General features: G+C 41.1%; 2 protein-coding genes across 2 annotated transcripts in view; one reads left to right on the top strand and one right to left on the bottom strand.

The window, feature by feature from the left end:
* The window catches only part of WWOX (WW domain containing oxidoreductase), a 490,348-nt gene extending 473,519 nt beyond the window's left edge, over window positions 1–16,829 (top strand). The window contains exon 9 of the mRNA XM_051801776.1: window positions 15,737–16,829. Coding sequence (XP_051657736.1) covers window positions 15,737–15,925 — 189 coding nt within the window. The 3' untranslated portion in view covers window positions 15,926–16,829. The remainder of the gene's footprint in view (window positions 1–15,736) is intronic.
* Window positions 16,830–17,015: 186 nt separating this feature from the next.
* The window catches only part of MAF (MAF bZIP transcription factor), a 186,831-nt gene continuing 186,152 nt past the window's right edge, over window positions 17,016–17,694 (bottom strand). Inside the window, exon 3 of the mRNA XM_051801791.1 lies at window positions 17,016–17,055. The gene's annotated coding sequence lies outside the window, so the exon portion shown is untranslated. The remainder of the gene's footprint in view (window positions 17,056–17,694) is intronic.

Genomic DNA, 17,694 nt, shown 5'->3' with positions numbered 1-17,694 from the left:
TCCAAAAACTGGGATAGGAAGAGCCTCAAATTGTTTTTGAAGCATTGAATGTCATGTGTAGGCTTGGAGTTGGAGATCCTTTAATCCTGAGTTGGTACCAGCTAGAACAGACTGTTTCATAAATATCACACAAAAAGATCAGAATTGCCTGGGTTTCCAGCTGCATGATCCAGAAGACCTCTGCATCCATATATTACTTAACCAGAGCAGTTTGGAATTTTTTTTTTTAACTACCTGCTTTACTCGACCAGGAGATGCTGTTTTCTTGGCGTGCCTTGGTGTTGCAGGTTCCTGCTTTTCTGTTAGTGCCAGGACACTGAGCTGAGCAGCAGGGCTCTCTGGGCTCCTGTGTCTCAGCCCCTTCTTCCCTTGCACTGCAATTTTTCTTGCTAGATTGAGTGAGAGCTACAAGAAAAGGAAACTAATGGTTCTCTCAAATTAGACTATCTTTTGCCAAAAGAGTTTAAGAGGTGCATGTCTTAGTACAGCAGCATTGGCATCATTAGTACTGCAGCAGAGGATGCTGTCCAAAGAGCCTGACTGAGGCTGGAAAGAGGTGCTGCAGACAAATGAAGAGGACAGGATAAACCCTCTAATCCTTCCAGAGATAAAGCACTGAGGGAGCTAATCAGGGACACATAAATTATCAGCACAGCAGATGTAAGACAGAACATTGCCCAGAGAAGAAAATAGAGTTCGGTGGAATATAGGTCTGACCAGATGTACAAATATACACCCAAGCTGAAAGGAATAGGAACTAGGAGTACGTAGTCTTCAGCAATATTTAGGATGACCCAGTAATGTCATTCCTGGCCTTACCTCTGCTGTGCAACTAGCCCTTGATTTTCTTATTTTCTTTGCTCTCTTTGTTCTGCTATTGATTAGCCTTGGTACAGATGTTCTCTTTTCACATTTCTTTTTTTATTTGCTGCTTGGTTTGTTGCAGTTTATTCATTGTGTGATTGTCTTAAAAGAGTAAAGGGAATTTAACATGGCAACTGCAACCACAGAGATGAAAAGGTGCTTCATAGTCTGACGAGGTCAAGAAGTATCATTAGCTCAATGCACAAAACTGCTACTAAATGTGAATATGATTTGTATGTGATAGTCTCCATGGGTAATACCAAACAATTGCATGAAAAACAGCTGTAGGAGCTCAGATACTTTATAAGTGTTCACTTGATATTTTAAATGAGCAATTTATAAATATATATGTATGTAAATATAAACATGCACATTTGAATTTCAGCATTAGAGAAGGATAACCTGCCAGTGGGCAATATCAGTTACTGCATCTGTAGAATTATTGTTGGACATGTACTGATTTCCTAATAATAGTCAAAGTGATCATTCAACCTACAGTTAGCATGCCTGGATTTAAAATGCAAAACAGCAACATACTTCATGCAAATGTCAACTCTGCCTATGTTCTAGGGTGCATGTCCAGAGGAGGAAACAATAAGTTTATTCTTCTCCCCAATTAGACTTTTGTGAAAGGCTCAGTTATGTCTCCAACTATCACATTGAACACGCACTAAAGCAGGACATTAATGTGCCTTTTAATGCTTCTTAGGAGTAGATCAAAAGAAATGTCAGGTGCACTTTACATTCCTCCCGTGATGTGTCTGAGGCTGTTAGTGCATCACCTCTGCGAGGGCCGTTGTTCCCAGCTTACCATGCTCAGGCTGTGGGTGCTCTGCTGGGACACTGGCCTCCTAAAACGCTCAGGGATTTACCTCCACCCCATTACACCTCATGTCTCAGCTCCACAGCTGGATGAAGCCAGTAGAGCCGTGCTTTTGGCCTCTGCTTTTCGGTGGGAGAAAGAGCTGTTGAAATCAGTCCGGGAGAAAACGTCTTAAAACTCAAGATGCTGGAAAATGGAACTTAATTAATGGGAGCAAACTTGCAAACCTCCACTGCAAACTGTTATTATTTTGTTTGCTTGCTTGAGGGAATATGTCAGAGTGGTGTTTACCTCTTAGTACAAGCTTGGCTGTTCTACCCATCATTTATTTTTACGTGATTAGCAGGTGAACTTGTAGCTCTGTCACTCTAAACTCAGGATGCTTAAAATGTGCAAGGCACAACTTTCCTTAACAAGGACAGAACCGTCGCTTCACTGGCCCTGCATCGCTTGGCTCTGTAACAGAGTGGTGACTGATGCAGCACGCTGCTGCCACATGGCTCCCCTTGGAGTATGGGGCTAATAGTGGCCTAAAGATTGCAGTTAACGTGTGAGATGCAGCCAGGATATCCCAGACACCCACTGCTGTAACACAGACACTGTGAGAACAGAGCTGAGCCTCTGAGGTTTGCAGAGCCGAGTGCATATCGCACAAAAATGGAAGATGAACAGCAAAGATAAGGTCCCCAGTGTCAGATATCGGGGCAGAACTGCAGGAGACAAGGCTCAGGAAAATATTTGAGAAGGAAAGGAGAAGCAAGAAAACAGAAACGCTGCAGTGTGCGGAACCACATGGACGAGGACAAGAAGGTGGAATTAATGCAGAAGTGGGGAAGCAGCGAGAAGGGTTCAAGTTTTGTAACAAAGTTCATTTCTATATGTTTTCCTCTTTCAAATGGATGCTTTGAATAAATAGTACTTTCATTTCCCGTGAGGCAGAGGTGAATAATAAGTACCTCATCTGGGGACGCCGATCTCCCCAACACCAGTCATCTGCTTGCAGCCTTACACTCCGGCAGCGCTTTGGCTGAGCAAATTAGCCTGAAGTGTTGTGCCCTTGGCTGGCAAATCCTTTCAACCCGGTTGAACGGACAAAATGAATACCCAGATTGTTCCTACGTCTGTTATTCTCTCGTGTTTATCTGGCTGAGCTGTCAGTCAGGCCATTATAACTGTGGTGCACACTCAAATGACTTGTCCACTCACAAAAGCAGAGTCTGTTGATGATAAGCTAAACAAAACTGGAGAGCGACTGTTGACAGAGTTGGGGGATCTTGCAAATGTCTCAGGTAAAAGCTGAAATGCAATTTGGGAAGGTGCAGAAGGAGCTTTTCTTACGCGTGTGTAGTTTTAAAGTGTTCACCGGGATTTGTCGGCAGACGATAAATGGGCGTTTGTAATGAATTGGGTTCCTCTCTACTTTAAAGAAATTAAGCGGCACGGAGAAGATTTTTGAAACTTGAATATAAGGGTATATTGCATTTACTGGAATTAATTATCCTGAAAAGACATAATTTACTCAACCAGGCTTTGCCAGGACAGAGCGTAGCTGTGATCAGCCATGTGCTACCCTCTCCCCATGCGGGCGGGAGGAGTGGCAAACACCCACAGTGCATCGGGTGGGCTGTGTGGGGCTGCTGGGGAGCTCAGCCAAACCTTCCCACAGGGCTCTGGACACAGTTAACCCTGGGGTTTAATTACCCTGTTTCTGCTTTGCAGGACCTGTGGGTTTGAACGTGGCAGTTGCTTGCTCCTTCCCAGGCTGGGAGGATGTTTGCGTGAGGGGAGCTCATCAGTTTTACTCAGGAAAGGAGCTGTTCTTCCTAAATACCCAGCAAAGCAGTGAATGACACAAGTGAAGTGTTGTGTGAAGATTTATTTTCTGAATTTTTCCATGTGGATCCTGAGTTAGAAGTAGGACTCTGAGCCACTCCTGAAACTAATTTGATTGCATGACATTAAATAATGCAGTGCCTTTCTGCTGGATGTGAATGTAACCAAAGCCTTCTCTGTCCTTTAGTCTCATGTTTGTGATCATAATTAACGAGCTTAAATTTTACATGTTATGAATGGTGAACAGTCTCAGATGTCTGAACAGTGCTGAGCCGTACAACAGAAAGTGTCTCCTCCGGCTCCTTTCCAGACAGAGGAACCCAGCATCTTACTTTTTGTGGTGGAAAGAGAAAAGACAAGGCTGAGTAAGGCTGCAGTGGTTTAAATCCTCATAAGTGTCATGAAGAGGCAGAGGAAAACTTAAGTGAAGAAGGTCCTATGTCTTGCTGAGAGTTTGTTACAATGCACAGTTAGGGAGGGAGATGCTGCTGAGAGCGTGGCACCGCACGACAACAACTCTTTTATCAGCAGCTGGTGCCTTCAAAATCCCAACCCCAGTAGCCTTGTTGGCGGTGATGATAACTGTAACGGATGGAACAGCTATTTTTCATCAAATGCTTGTTAGTCAATTTATTAGATTCCTAATATACTAATGCACTCATTTGGCAGGCATCTCAGCAAACGAGACTTGCAGTGGCGTGTACTCATTCAAAGTCACGGTAACTCGCAGGTTGCTGATTTCTCATCAGCACTCAGAAGATAATTTGCAAATGTGCCATTTATCATTATGAGCTTTGTAGAAGCAGATCTCGTGAATGGGATAAACAGATAAGAGTCTAATAATGAACATTTCCTTCCCAAACACCACTGCCAGCTTCTGCAGTATTATGTTTTAACATACATTGCACAAACTGCACCTCTATGTGCTTCTGAGTTTGCCTGTGTTAGTGAAGTAGTGGGGGACACAGTTTTTCAAGGATGGCCTTATCCATCTCTCTGCTGAAGGAACACAGATTTGAATTAGGTTAGACATTGTCTACTGAAAGACATAAGACTTTTATTTGTTGCAGTTTAAAAGCCATGGGCATGTGGGGACTTCTTCACCATGAAAAGCCACCACTTACCTTCCGGCTTTCCTTTTCTCACTGGTAACATAAGCACCTATGAAAAGCCACTGTTAAAGCCAGCAAAAGGATTATTCAGAGGCAGGATGGCAAGGATTATATGGTGGAGGTTGCTGAAGGAGCACTTTTTCCCACAGCAAAGACAACAGGCTGTATGTATGGAAGCTCTGACCTGTACTGCTGTTCACCACTGTGTTTGACTTTGCATCGCTGGCTGCTTTTTATTCGCATGTTCACTTTTTACTGGGAAGAAGTCTCGAGTAACAGTAGCCAGGCAATCGCTCTGCAAATGTGATTCCTGTCCCCCTTTGTGTCATTCAGGGTGGAGGCCCTGCATACAAATCATTGCTACTTATTTTTGCTTCTGCAGATGCGATTTTATTAAATGAAAGGTGTAACAAGAAGCCCGGCGTAGGAAGGAGCCCTTCTGCCAAATGGCTCTGTGTGTTTAGCTCTGTGACTGCTCTCCAGCAGAGCTGGGAAACCATGCAAAGATATTGATAATTGATTCCGTTTTATATAAGTTAAAAACTAGCTTTTCCCTCCTAGTGTGAAGGTAATGGGTTTTGTCTGTAGAAAGATAATAATCCTATGAACCATTTCTACGCCCTCTACTAAAGAATAGTACAGCTTGCACTTGAATGTAATGCCCATGTCAGCTCAGCTTTTTAAACATTCATCTTGAAAGAGACTTCAGGGTCTGGAAAGAGATCTTCCCCAGACACCAAGATAAGTGTGAGGAACTTAAAAAGTCATGAAGATCCTGTCAATTAATGTGTTTATTCTCATACATCTACTCTGGAAAAAACATCTTCAGACATGAAAGCTGTTTTCTTTCAATTAAAAAGTTGTCATTGTGTTTAGTTTCCATAGATAATGCAAAGGGGATTTTTTTTTTCCCTCTCCTTTACTCTGTTGGGGTATAAATGCATCTCTTTTTGCTTCTTACCCTTTTCCTCGGAGAAATCTTCATTTATTACAGGAACAAAAAAAAAAAAAAAAAAAAAGAAGGAAGAAGAGAGCTAAATTGAAACCTTGTCTCCGAATTTGTATGCAGGAGGTGACTTGATTTAGAAGCTTTAGGTAATTTCTTTTTTGTTCACACTCCTACAATTGAAAGGCTCCCACAAACAGTGTTACAGCACTGAAGGGAAGAGATGGAGAAATTTATCAAGCTATTTATCAAACTATTTTCACAGTCTGTCAAAGTCATAAGCATGCTGGAAGAGAAACATAAAGAGCATGTTCAAACAGAGGAGCACGTCTGACTGAGCAGCCAGACTGCAGCACAACCAGACATGGGGACTGCTCTTGGCTGTGGCAGCATCTGCCCTCAAACCCCAGTCCTGGCACTGGTGGTGTTAGATCCTGGCTTGATGGATTATGGATTGAGAAAACGAAGTAGAAATCATCAAACCTGGTCTAGTGGAATGTGTCCCTGCCCATAGCAGGGAGTTGGAACTAGATAATCTTTAAAGGTTCCTTTAAAACACAAACCATTCTATGGTTCTGCGATCATTAAACAGAGGGAGAGATCAGAACTAAGGGGAGAGACTTCCCTCCTCTCAGAGTCTCTGCTGAGATTTACAAACAGGGATGGTGTTGAATTTAAATGTTCCACATCCTCAGCTGGGGAATGAATCATATCCTGAGATGGGACCTCGTGCTTTGGAGGAAACAGCCCTGGAATATGTATCCTTGGTGGCAGGTCCTGGGGGACAACATTGGCAAAGCAGGGGAAAAAATAAACAAAAAAGCAACTGAGATTGAAGGAACCAGTCTAGTAAGAAATCTTTAATTTCTAATGAGCTTTAAAGGATTTGAGAGAGTTGATTTTTTTTTTAACAAACCAGTTCAAGTACATGCCTTCAGATTATAAAAGTACCTGAAATTGCCTAGAATATCAGCATGCATAGCTTGTTAATATTTACATATATTTACATGGGAAAACAAGAGAAAGATCTACAGTTATTTACAGTCTACATAGAAGAAGAGAAAGGCAGCATAATTGTATTTCCTAAAATACAGTAGTTGAATAGTCAGCACATGCATATTAAGATATATTTGCATGATAGAACGCAAATGTTTTAAGACATACCTTTTTAACTCCCTATGCTAAGGTATAGCATAATAAAGGTAATTTTTTTTTTGTGTTTTGTTTCTAGTCTATTTGAATCAAGTGCTTTAAAATGTTCACTAACACAGCGGCGGCATTATTTACCCTGGCAATTAAAGCAACAGTACACACGATAATTTCCTACTAACTAGCAACAAGCTGCTGGTGAATGAAATATCTATTGTTTCTCATTATCCATTGACCAACATACAGGGATCTCTCCTTGTAAAGGCAGTGCCTAAGCTATCACCATTAATTATAGAAGTAATATAAATGAGACTCTACAGTATGTACTAAATGAAATATTAACAAGGCCAGTGTCTTTGAGCCTGAAAGATGCACTAACAGGGCACACTTTACAGCAGGCTATCTATGAAAATCACACATACATAATACAGGAGTGCCTGGCTTACAGCTCTAAGCCTAGACTTTAGAGGCCTGTTTGCTAGATCTGTATTATTGCAAAATACATTCCCTTAATTAGTTTCTGGAAGACAGAGTTAGTAGCTACTTTCTTACCATGGTACTTCCCCATCATAACACCCTGTGGTTTTTCAATGCATTTTATTATTGAACTGTGTGTGTGTCTGTGTTTGTATGTGCATATGTGTGTGTATCAACAGATGAAAAACAGTCTTTTATCTTTAAAACCTAAACAAACAGCTTGTTAAATATCTGTCCCAAAAGGTCACTTGCTTAAAAAGCATTATGTTGTGTGGTGGTTTTTTCCCACTCATGTCTGATATAGAAATCAGTCTAAAAAACTATCTGTGCATGAAGGAGGAAGCCAAATGTCAGCATTGCAATGGCATTCTTTGCAATATGAAAAAGTCTAAATTTGGACTAGTAATAGTATTAAAAAGCTATATAAATATATACAGCATATACAGTCCCATTTGTATACATACATTTATATAAAGTATATATATAATTAAAGTTAGGTACATTAAAAACATAAAACATTTCAATTCAGCATAAGTTAATAACAGAAGTGATTTCAGTGAACTCCCATCTACTTATGCCCAAACACCAGCCAGACCAATTCTAATGATTTAGTTGCAGCAGCACATCTAATCTCTCTTTTTGGCAGGATGTGTTTATTGTCAACAATCTGTTTGCTCAACTCTTCAAATTACCCTTGCCTGGAAGAATCCTCCCTCAGCTGGCAGGTTATGTGTCTCAGGAGGATTTCCAACGTCCTCCGTAGGATTTCCATTTTGACAGTGGCCGACAAGTTGTGATAGGACTCGTGTTTGTACAAATGTGCATCCCAAAAGCTCAGAAAGTGAGCTGGAGTGGATTTTCAGGTATGATCAGCCCCCAGCAGCACTGCTGGGATGCCCAAGGACTGTCCCCCTACATGCTCTTTGCTTCTCACGGCACTGGCCAGTGTTGGCACACAGGGCAGGTGGCAAGGAATGGACAGCAGCATCTTATGGTCAACCTGATCTCACCCTTACTCCATTGATAATTTTCCGCAGGGAATTTTCCCCAATCTAGGAATGAGCAGAAGCATGCAGGATCGCACCACTGCTCCATACCGGCCTGTGAGAGGAAAAGATCATAGAAATTTGCATGCAGTGTTCAAAACTGCCACTTCAGTGGAGCAACGATGTCCTAAAAGTGTAAATCAGGTGTGAACGGGAGTTCAGTGGACAGGAGAAGGAAAGGCAGCAGTGATCTGCCTGGAAATGTGGTGTGGGTAAAGAGGCCGGGGCCAGCAGCCTGCGAGGTGTGCTGCTGCTCCTGCCCTCAAATGCCAGTGGAACAAGAGAAAGCCACGGGCTTCATTACAGCTTTTGGAGCTTAAGATAGCTCTGTGTCAGCCTTGACACAATTTTCAGAAGCTGATTGTGGACTTTAATAAGATACTGGAAAAGAAAGTAATACGGTGCTGCCTGTGGGAACCAGCTCCCTCCCAGATGCTGTGGTAAAAGCATTTACATTGCACAGTCTGCTGTTGTCTTAACCATTGTATGGTTTCAGCTGAGATATCTGTGAGGGGCTGGCAGCTACAATACCAGACCTATGAGAAATATGTGCCCTTCTGAGAGACAGCTGTGGAGCACGTGGGATATCCTAAGGCAGCTCAGATGTCTTAAGATCCATGTTAGGCAACTGAATCCCACTCCTGGTATGCCATGATGGCTCTGCCTAGCATATGCAAAGGGTAGGAGAGATGAATGCCCTTTTAGGGACTGGTTCCCTCTAAAGTATCCATTTTTTGATACTCAGTGGTGTTTTGGCAAGAGTTTTACCAAGTTCTCTGTGAGCTGGGCAAAATGAAACAGGGTGAGAGAGGGAAGAGACTGGAACAGGGTCTGGAGTAGCAGACAGCTTCACAGGTTAAAGAATTAAGTTTATACAACAGAGAAAAATAGGCATGATTTTGAAAGGTAATTACATTTTTGTCAGCTATTTTGCCAACCTTGTTGTACATCTTGTACACATTTTAACAATAATATAACACTTTATACTTACACAGTGCTTTTCCACAGTAAGCATGAAAGCACTCCATAAATGTGAACTACTCCTCACAACACCCCTGTGAGGTGGGTAAATAAGAGTACTCTCTCCATTTTACAGCTTGGAAAAGTGAGGTACAGGGAGCTGAAGTGATTTGTCCAAGCTCACTAGGAAAGGAAAAGTCAAAAAGATAAAAATCAACCCAGTTCTTCTGACTTCACGTCCTGTATTGTATTTTTTTTTTCTCCTGTGGAGTGATTGCAGACAATCTGTTTGACACTGGATGTTGGAGGTTGGAAGTTTTCAAGCTCTGTCACTGCTGTAATTGAGAACATACGGGGTGTTGCATAACACAAACAACACGGTGCATTATCAAAATACATTTATTACAATGGACACAATTTCTTTTGCAAAGTTAAAAACCCAGAATGTAAGTTAAATATAGCTGCATGTACTGAATAGTTGAAATAATCACTAAGTCTTAATGCCTCAGCAGTTGAAAACAAATCCTCTTTCGTGAACTACTGCAGTTTCCTTACTCAAAGAACATAGCACACTTATCTCCTATAATGTATGTAAAGAATACTGTAAATGTGTAAGGGTTTTAATGACACTAAGAAAAGTTACAGCTTGAAACCAACTATGCTTTGCAAGTAGAGAAGCTGATGGAGTTTTGAGTCTTTGTAGTTGGGAATTAGTTGAAAAAGGAATACATCAGAGGAAAAAAGCAGACCTTATAGATTTTGGTTTATCCGTTGTATTATCTTCTAAGAGATGCTTTGCTGGTTTAAATGTGGTGATGGGGGAAGGGGAGGTGGTTGAGAACCTCTGGTTTAGATGTGGTTCGGTGAGACCTTTGAAAAGACTGTAAATACAGCATCAGTTCAGGTCACGTTTTCCTGCTGGCACTTGGGTGGAAATAGGACCTGAAGTCAACTGAGCCTGATTTGGGGTTTTAGATCATATTTGGCAGCTCCAAAGTTTTATTTTTTTAGCTGCAGATATGATTCTAGTTTCACACTCACCCAAAACGGCAAAGGCAGGTCTCAGTTTCATATTTCCTGGCTGAAAAAGCAATCAAGGAATCCTATTTTCTTACAGGACAGTAATACATACATATTCTGAGTGTTACTCATAAGATAACTGAGTGTTTGGGATTGCTCTGAGTAAGAGGACTGCTGCAGGAACTGAACAGTTCTGTCGTCTCACAGGCAAAACTTGTTCAGTGTATTGTAGGAAAAGTGACTATCCCTCACAGCTTGGAGTTATCCCAGTAGGAAATGGAGTAAAGTAATGCCTGACATTGAGAAGTAGCTCCCTCAGCTACAACTGGCCTCAGCCATGGGTGATACCTCCAAACAGCTCTTAAGATTGCTCCTAAAAACACTTGAGATACTGGGGTATCCCGAAGGCTGAATGAGAACATGAGGATTTTAGACTTGCTAGTGCTTTTTAGAAGAGGTCATGTTGCTCCATGTTGGAAAAACAACCAATTTAAATTACAGAGAAAGGAATAAGTAAAGTTTGAGAAAACTCTGCAGCAAAATCCCAGCTGGGGATTTGCAAGCAATCCCAGAAGGAAACAAATCCATTCTGATGGCAGTTTTCTCCCAGGAGGGGAGCTCAGGTGCTGAGCCACAGCTTGGAGTGGGGCTGCCCAGCCAGGTGCCCCCAGGCTGCACAGCCCCACAACTCCCCCCTGAGCATCAGCATCAGGCTCACAACAAGCAATGGAGAAGATCCTCAGCCACTGCTCCAACCTGTGGAGCCTCCAAGAAGGCAGCAAACCTGTGCTGATTCACTCCAGGTGGACGTGGAGCTCGAGGAATGTAAAATAGCAGCTGTCACTTTGGGGTTTGGTTTGGACAATTTGGAACTGATCATTGTGGAAACAAATTCCGTATCATTTTGTCTGTTATTCCAAGGAATAACAGAAGCCAGCTGGTGAAGGGTTTTTCCCTCTCTAGCAGAATGGATTTGAACTCTTCAGGGTGCTTTTCAGAGGCACAGAGAAGATATGGGAGACCCCATTGGTTTCACGATCTGGAATATACCTTGGTTATTAGGTTAGGTTTGTGGTTGGACTCAATGGTCTTTTCCAACCTTAATAATTCTATGATTCTACCTCATCTTCACACTGCTGTGTAATGAGTTATTTAGGCCTTTATCCTTAATTTTTCATAAGAAAATAAACCCTCCTTTTCAAATAAGCTGATCCCACCTCCCTGGCAAGCAATGTTGAGTGGATCCTATTCATTCATAGTTGATAAATATACAGATAAATTATGGCTTTGTTTCTATTATTTATATGCTTGGTATGTAAACTCGCTTCAGAACAGGCATCTAATTTTGGAAAATAAACATGCATTTGAAAGTAGACAAATCTAAAAACTAAACATTAACTGTGTAATATGTTTTCTTATCAGGAACATAAATGGTATCTCAGAATACTAACAGAGGTATTACCTACATTAATGAGGGTTTTACCATATACTGTATCTCAAGAACCCCTTTTCTTTTACTGCTAAGATATTCAATATCTATTTGTATTCAGTGCCATCAGTTACAAATAGACAGCTAGCAGTTATGAAATAAATGCCTATGAACTAGTATCTACTTAGAATTTTCAACTCAACAAAGGATTTCAGAAGGATGGATAATTTAGATCTTTGAGCCTCAACTATAAATAAACAGCAACTGCTGTATAAATCCCACCCTGCTGCAGTTGGAAGATTGTATTACAAAACTGACAAATGATTTGCGGAAGAGAATGATGAACCCTTATTACTAAGACACTCTTCAACTTAATCCAAAACAAGATTCCTGGGTAATTTTACGTACGCTGGCAAGATTGATAGCGTGGTGCTTGCCTAGCAGCTTTCAAATGTTTGACTGGATCGGAAATGGCATTGAGGCATGATTAAAGATTCAGTTGGGCTTCTCACAAATTCTTTATCCTGTGTATTCATTATTGCAACCCGCTGCCTTTGTTGCAGGTTAAAGAAGGCTGACCCCAGCTCTGGTGATTAGCACCCTGTACAACTGACGGACCTATGGAAAAAAATGTTTAGGTTGCCCAGCGCTTTTAGCATTGTTTATCAGCTGAAATTGTTGGGAGGGGGGGGCTTAATCACAATGGATCAGGGAGAGTCTGTGACAACTGACAGGCTCATTGTTTAAGACATTTTTTAACGAAGTTGTTAACATTAATTCTTTTATATAGTACTCTAATCTTCTTCAAATTATGTTCTGACATGGCACAAACTGCTTGGCATTGAAAGTCATTCAACAGTGATTAAAGTGCTCTTTTTATCGGTTTAAGAATGTTTCATCTTGTATCAGCAGTATGGAATTGTTTACTAATTAGATTCCCTAACATCCTCTGCTGTCGTATGCTGATGATATGTGAACAGGAAAGCTGATGAGCAAAAAATTAAAACTTGTTACTAAACTGTCATAAGCCCCAGCATATAAAGATGTCATTCAAAGGACTGTGTTCATGAGGGATAAACAATATTTACTCAGAAGTGGAGCAGCTTCTCAGCCCAGCAAGGCATGGCTGGCAGCTCAGGCAGTTTGCAGTTATCTGCAGCTCTGGCTCTTCTCAGAGGTTTGTGGGATCTGAGTCGTAGATGCAAAGGAGGAATTTATCCCTTGAGAACCTTCCTGTTCAACATGGCATATATGGGGCTTCTGGGCATCTCACTTTGGGCAGGAGGATGGGCTAGAGACCTCTTGATACCCCTCCCAACCCAAAGTGGGATTGATTCCTGTGACTCTGTGACACTTGTTCCCCTCTGTCCTTGGACAAGTCACTTAGGCAAATCCTCAAGTGTCTGAATGCAACCAGCTCACATTCACCAAAGGAAATGAGGTGCTTAGCTGGCTTTGAGAATCTGGGATTCACCTCCTGTTATGTAGTTTTGCTGTCTGAAAAATTCTCCTAGGCTCAATGAGTTCATATCTGTCCGTTATTGTGAGATACTAAAGCTTTACCCTCTGCCAACGAAGGGATAAATACGACTGCTTTTCTCTTAAGCAATAAGAAAGGTACTTTTCTTTCAATGATAGAACCATTGAATTTTCTCCTTCCGAAGCAGCCAACACGATTGAAACATTTAGAAAGAAGTAAAGATACACACAGCCAAAAAGCAAATGGCACGTTGCTTACATCCAGTTCTCAGCAAAACACTGGAGGCATCGCAAGATAAAGTGCTTTGGGCTTCCAACCACATAATCTTTTATCACTTAAAGTAAATATCCTATGCTCACACGGGGAAAACTATTCCCTTCTTTAGGAGTCTAGCTCGTGTCAATATTCGAGGTATAAAGCACCGCTGTTATACTCTGGGACGTTTTTCTGTCTGCTGAGAATTTTGTTTAAACGTCATCAAATTTGACTCATTTGAAAAGATAAATTATTGTTTGGGTTGGATTTTAAACTGCCCTGATAAACTTCCATTTTATGAATTAGCTGAGTTCTGTTAGAGATAGCCTGAGTTTAGCTTGGCTGGACGGATGCTTTTCAGCAACAGCTTAAGGGCTCTCGCTCTGCATTGAGCAATTTAGTTTAATTTTACCTTTCTAATAAAAGTCCAGTTGAATTGCTTGCAAAAACCTAATAATACTCTTTAGGGGCTTTGAATCATTCTAAACAGCTGAATACAGTGATCATACCTATACTGTAGAGCTTTATAGGATAGTTGAAATGAGCATAGAAATTTTATTGTTCTCTATTAATATTATTTTTAGTAGAACTCTCTTCCATTTCTGCTACCACCTTTAGGATATTTTCTCTTTTTTAAAAAAAGATATTGGTTTAATAAGAGGATTACTATGTATTACACTAACTTTAAAAATATTTTGGTCTGTTGATAAATATATGCCTTTCAAAATACTTAATACAGACAGTTTCGGTTTACCTTGTGGTGGGAGATCATTTCTAAGCTGTGGAGTCATCATTATCAGTTTAATCCCATCTGCTGAGGAAAATGCATGTCTTGCAAACAAATATGCATTTCTTTGCCACTAAAAAATGGAGATGCCTCAAATAAGGAGAATCGGGGCTTTTAAAACTGCTTCCTGTCCTTGAAGGATGAGAATGCAAACTAGAGAGGTCTTCTGCAGGTTGGCCCCCTAACAGCCCCCTGAGTTTCCTTGGCTGTGACAATGAAAGGCCAAAAAAAATGACTGAAGGAAAAATCTCAAGAGATTAAAGCCTATTCTCTTTTCCCATTAAATTATCTTAATGCGGCAACAACTAATTTCTCTTCGTTTACTTTTTCAATTGCACTTGGCAGCCTCTTTATTCTGATTCCTATCAGCTCATAATTAGTTACCACAGAAAGGACTAAGATGTACATAAATAATCATAAGATGCCAGATAAACTCTATCGGTTTTAAATTAGTGTTGTGTTTTGCTATGAGCTCTCACCTATTATTTTTAATTATAGTTTACAAAGCAAACTAGCTTCTTGCCCTCTCTCCAGCTGTTCTGGCACTGTTGTTTTTAATCTGTGCCAGGGAGTAGCCCATTGCCTGTGCCAGGGTTCTTGCCCCAACCCTGTGGCCTCCATCTCCATGTTTTTGTTAGAGAAATTCAGAGAAACCCATTCTTCCTGTTCACTTGGTATTTAAAAAAAAAAAAAAAGGGGGAAAGGGCAAGGGAAAAAAAAAAAGAAGAAAAATTTTTAAAAAGCAAGAAAAATAACAAAAAAATACCTTCTGATCCACAAAAGCCTCTAATCTAGCCACTCTATTTCTTAAAGCATTACAAGGAATGGTTGTTAGAGAAAGAAGTGGAAAGCCTCACGTCTTTGCAAAATCAGCCCATCTCTGCCTGCAGCAGACAAACACCCTTCCATGGCAGCAGTGACAATTGCCACGGTGAAACTGTTGATCAAAGATCCATGGCAGGTTTGGCACCACTCCCGATTGCACTTTACATGATAGGCCTTAATTGGAGTGCCCAGGTTAATTTTGTACAAGAGGTTTAAAAAACCCAAACAAACGAAATCCATCCATCAGCCGGCGCTGCGGGTCGGGGCTGGGCAGGGGGGGTGCCCAGCCACACAGCAAGTGCTTTCTGTGTTGTAAAGGGAAGCTCTGAGGTGCTCAGTTGTGGTGCCAAACACAGCCTGGGCATCCCCTGCTGCCGATCCAGGTTTTTACTGAAAAGGGGCAAAAAACCTGATCCTAGGGCTGTGGTTCAAGATTGTCTTTTTTCCTGAGGGAAGAAAAGAGGGAAGGAAAAGAAAAAAAATAAAAGCCTCATTGAGGTGGTTGGTAAATAAGTGTCCAGGAGGCAGGCAGTGCCTTCAGCAGGGCTCCAGCCTTGTCACCGGGCAGGTTACCTTGTCAGCCACGGTGCTTTCATAAGACACAGCTTCAAAGCGCTGCAGTCGAAATTACAACGATAAAATATCTCTATATGTATTCATATATTTTTTTTCTCTCTCTCTTTTTCTTTCTTTCTTTTTTTTTTTTTTTTTTTTTTAAAAAAAATTCCAGCAACAAGGAGCTGCCACGACCGTCTACTGCGCCACGGCGGCGGAGCTGGAGGGCCTGGGCGGGATGTACTTCAACAACTGCTGCCGCTGCCTGCCCTCGCAGGAGGCACAGGGCGACGCCACGGCCACGGCCCTCTGGGAGCTGAGCGAGAGGCTGATCCAAGAACGAATTGGCAGGCAGGCCAAATAGCAGGGAGCTCCTGGAAGGATCAAAACACACGAGTGTGTGCACGCTCGGAAACTGCCAACGCTGGAACCTGTCCAATCTTATCATCTAGAGGGTTTCCATGTACCTCAGATACAGATTAACCAGTGTTAAATGAAATAATAGCAGTCACAACATAGTGAAAAATGTTAAGTACTAATGGGAAATGGGGAATACTGCGGGTTAAAGGGACAATGCGGCTTCCTGGGGCTCAGTTAGTCTCGGTTCTCCTTCTTTTGATTATAGCCTGTTCAAAGTGTAACCCAAGGAGGCATCTTTTGTCTTATTTTAGAAAAGCAATGCTGCAGATAATTTCTCTTGTTTTGATTAATGGGTAGGTATGTAGCCCAATATGGGATTTCCTCCTTATTTTGATAATTACTGTCTGTTAGGCTTTAGGTATTGATTGGGAGGCGGTAGTTGTGTTGATTCTTTTTCCCTACAAGGATTTTATTGGGTGTGGCAAATCAAAAGATTATTAGGGAAAGAAATCTTTTCTGTCCTTGACTGCTGGCTGCAAATACATCTGCACTGTCTAGAAAAAAGAAGGTGCAAGAAGACATCTGAACAGAAATGGTAAAGTCACAGCTAATTAAATATTTCTGGTTTTTTCTTAAAAGATTACAATAAAAGATACGTTGTAAACCATTCCCTAAATACTGTCAAGTTAGCAAAGATGATGATGTCTCGTTAAGAACACACAGAGTGTAATCAGGGGTTTAAATGGTATTTCCATCCATTTCTCAGTTCACAGTTTTAAGGAGTTTTTTTTTTCTTTAAAAGTTCACAGTTTCTCAGTTCTCCTGATACTGTATCCCACTCCAAATCTGTCTCTTTTTTTCTTTCCATTTAAATTCAATAAAACAACATGCTTGCTTGAATATTGTCACCTGAAGAGAAAGTTTGTTGTCTCATTTCTGCAAATGTCTTAGTTCCACTTTTTTTTTTTTTTAGAAAAGAAAACTTGAGGAAAAATAAAGAGCTTCTTGTTGGTGCCAAGAAAACGCTGTTTTTTTCTCGTTTCTTTCTGAGTTCATTTTTTGTATTTTGTGCTTTGTAGCTGTCTTCATGCCAGAAGGTTGTTCTAAGCCATCCTCAGTCCAGCATCACATTTTCTGTAGACAGAATATAAACAAATAAATAGAAGGACACATTGTTAATAGAAGTTTATTTGATCCCCTTATTATTTATGCTTTATTGTTAACAATCCGCTTTCCATGATTTTGCTTGTTTGCAATCACAGTGCATTGGATTAGTTGTTGAACAGGAGTTAACCCTTCTACTGAAATGCAGCCTCAGCTGCTCCCAACTTGTCTGCTTCCTTACCTGATGCCACAGCCTTTCCTAAAGCAGCAGTAAAGAATATATGGCCCTTTTTTAGCCCTGCTGTGCCATCCCTGTAGCAACAGCCTTCAGCAGATAAGCAATCCTGCCCACGTGTTTTCCTCTACTAGCTGCAGCCCCTTCCCCAAGGCCAGCACATCTTTATGAGCTTTCTCCTGCACTGAAACATTTTTGGAATAAAAAAATAAAAGGGGCTATTCGAGAATCTTTTCAGCATTTTGAGGAATAATAAAAGGTCTTTCTTGTCTCCTAGAAGTTTTCTCCAGTCTGTGCTACACAGACCAGATGCTGGTGTAGTGTAATGTCTGAAAATTCGTGGAATGGGTGGAAGAGTTTGCAAGTTGAAGCAATGGCTACAGTCAAATTCCTCGTATTGTCTGGAGTTTATCTGGGGAGAAAAGTGATTAACT

Source organism: Manacus candei, unplaced genomic scaffold, assembly GCF_025592945.1.
Source record: "Manacus candei isolate 608988 ecotype Guabito, Panama unplaced genomic scaffold, ASM2559294v1 h1tg000053l, whole genome shotgun sequence".
Classification (NCBI taxonomy): Eukaryota; Metazoa; Chordata; class Aves; order Passeriformes; family Pipridae; genus Manacus; species Manacus candei.
Note: the sequence above shows the minus strand (reverse complement) of the source record. Positions and strands in the feature narration are given on the sequence as shown.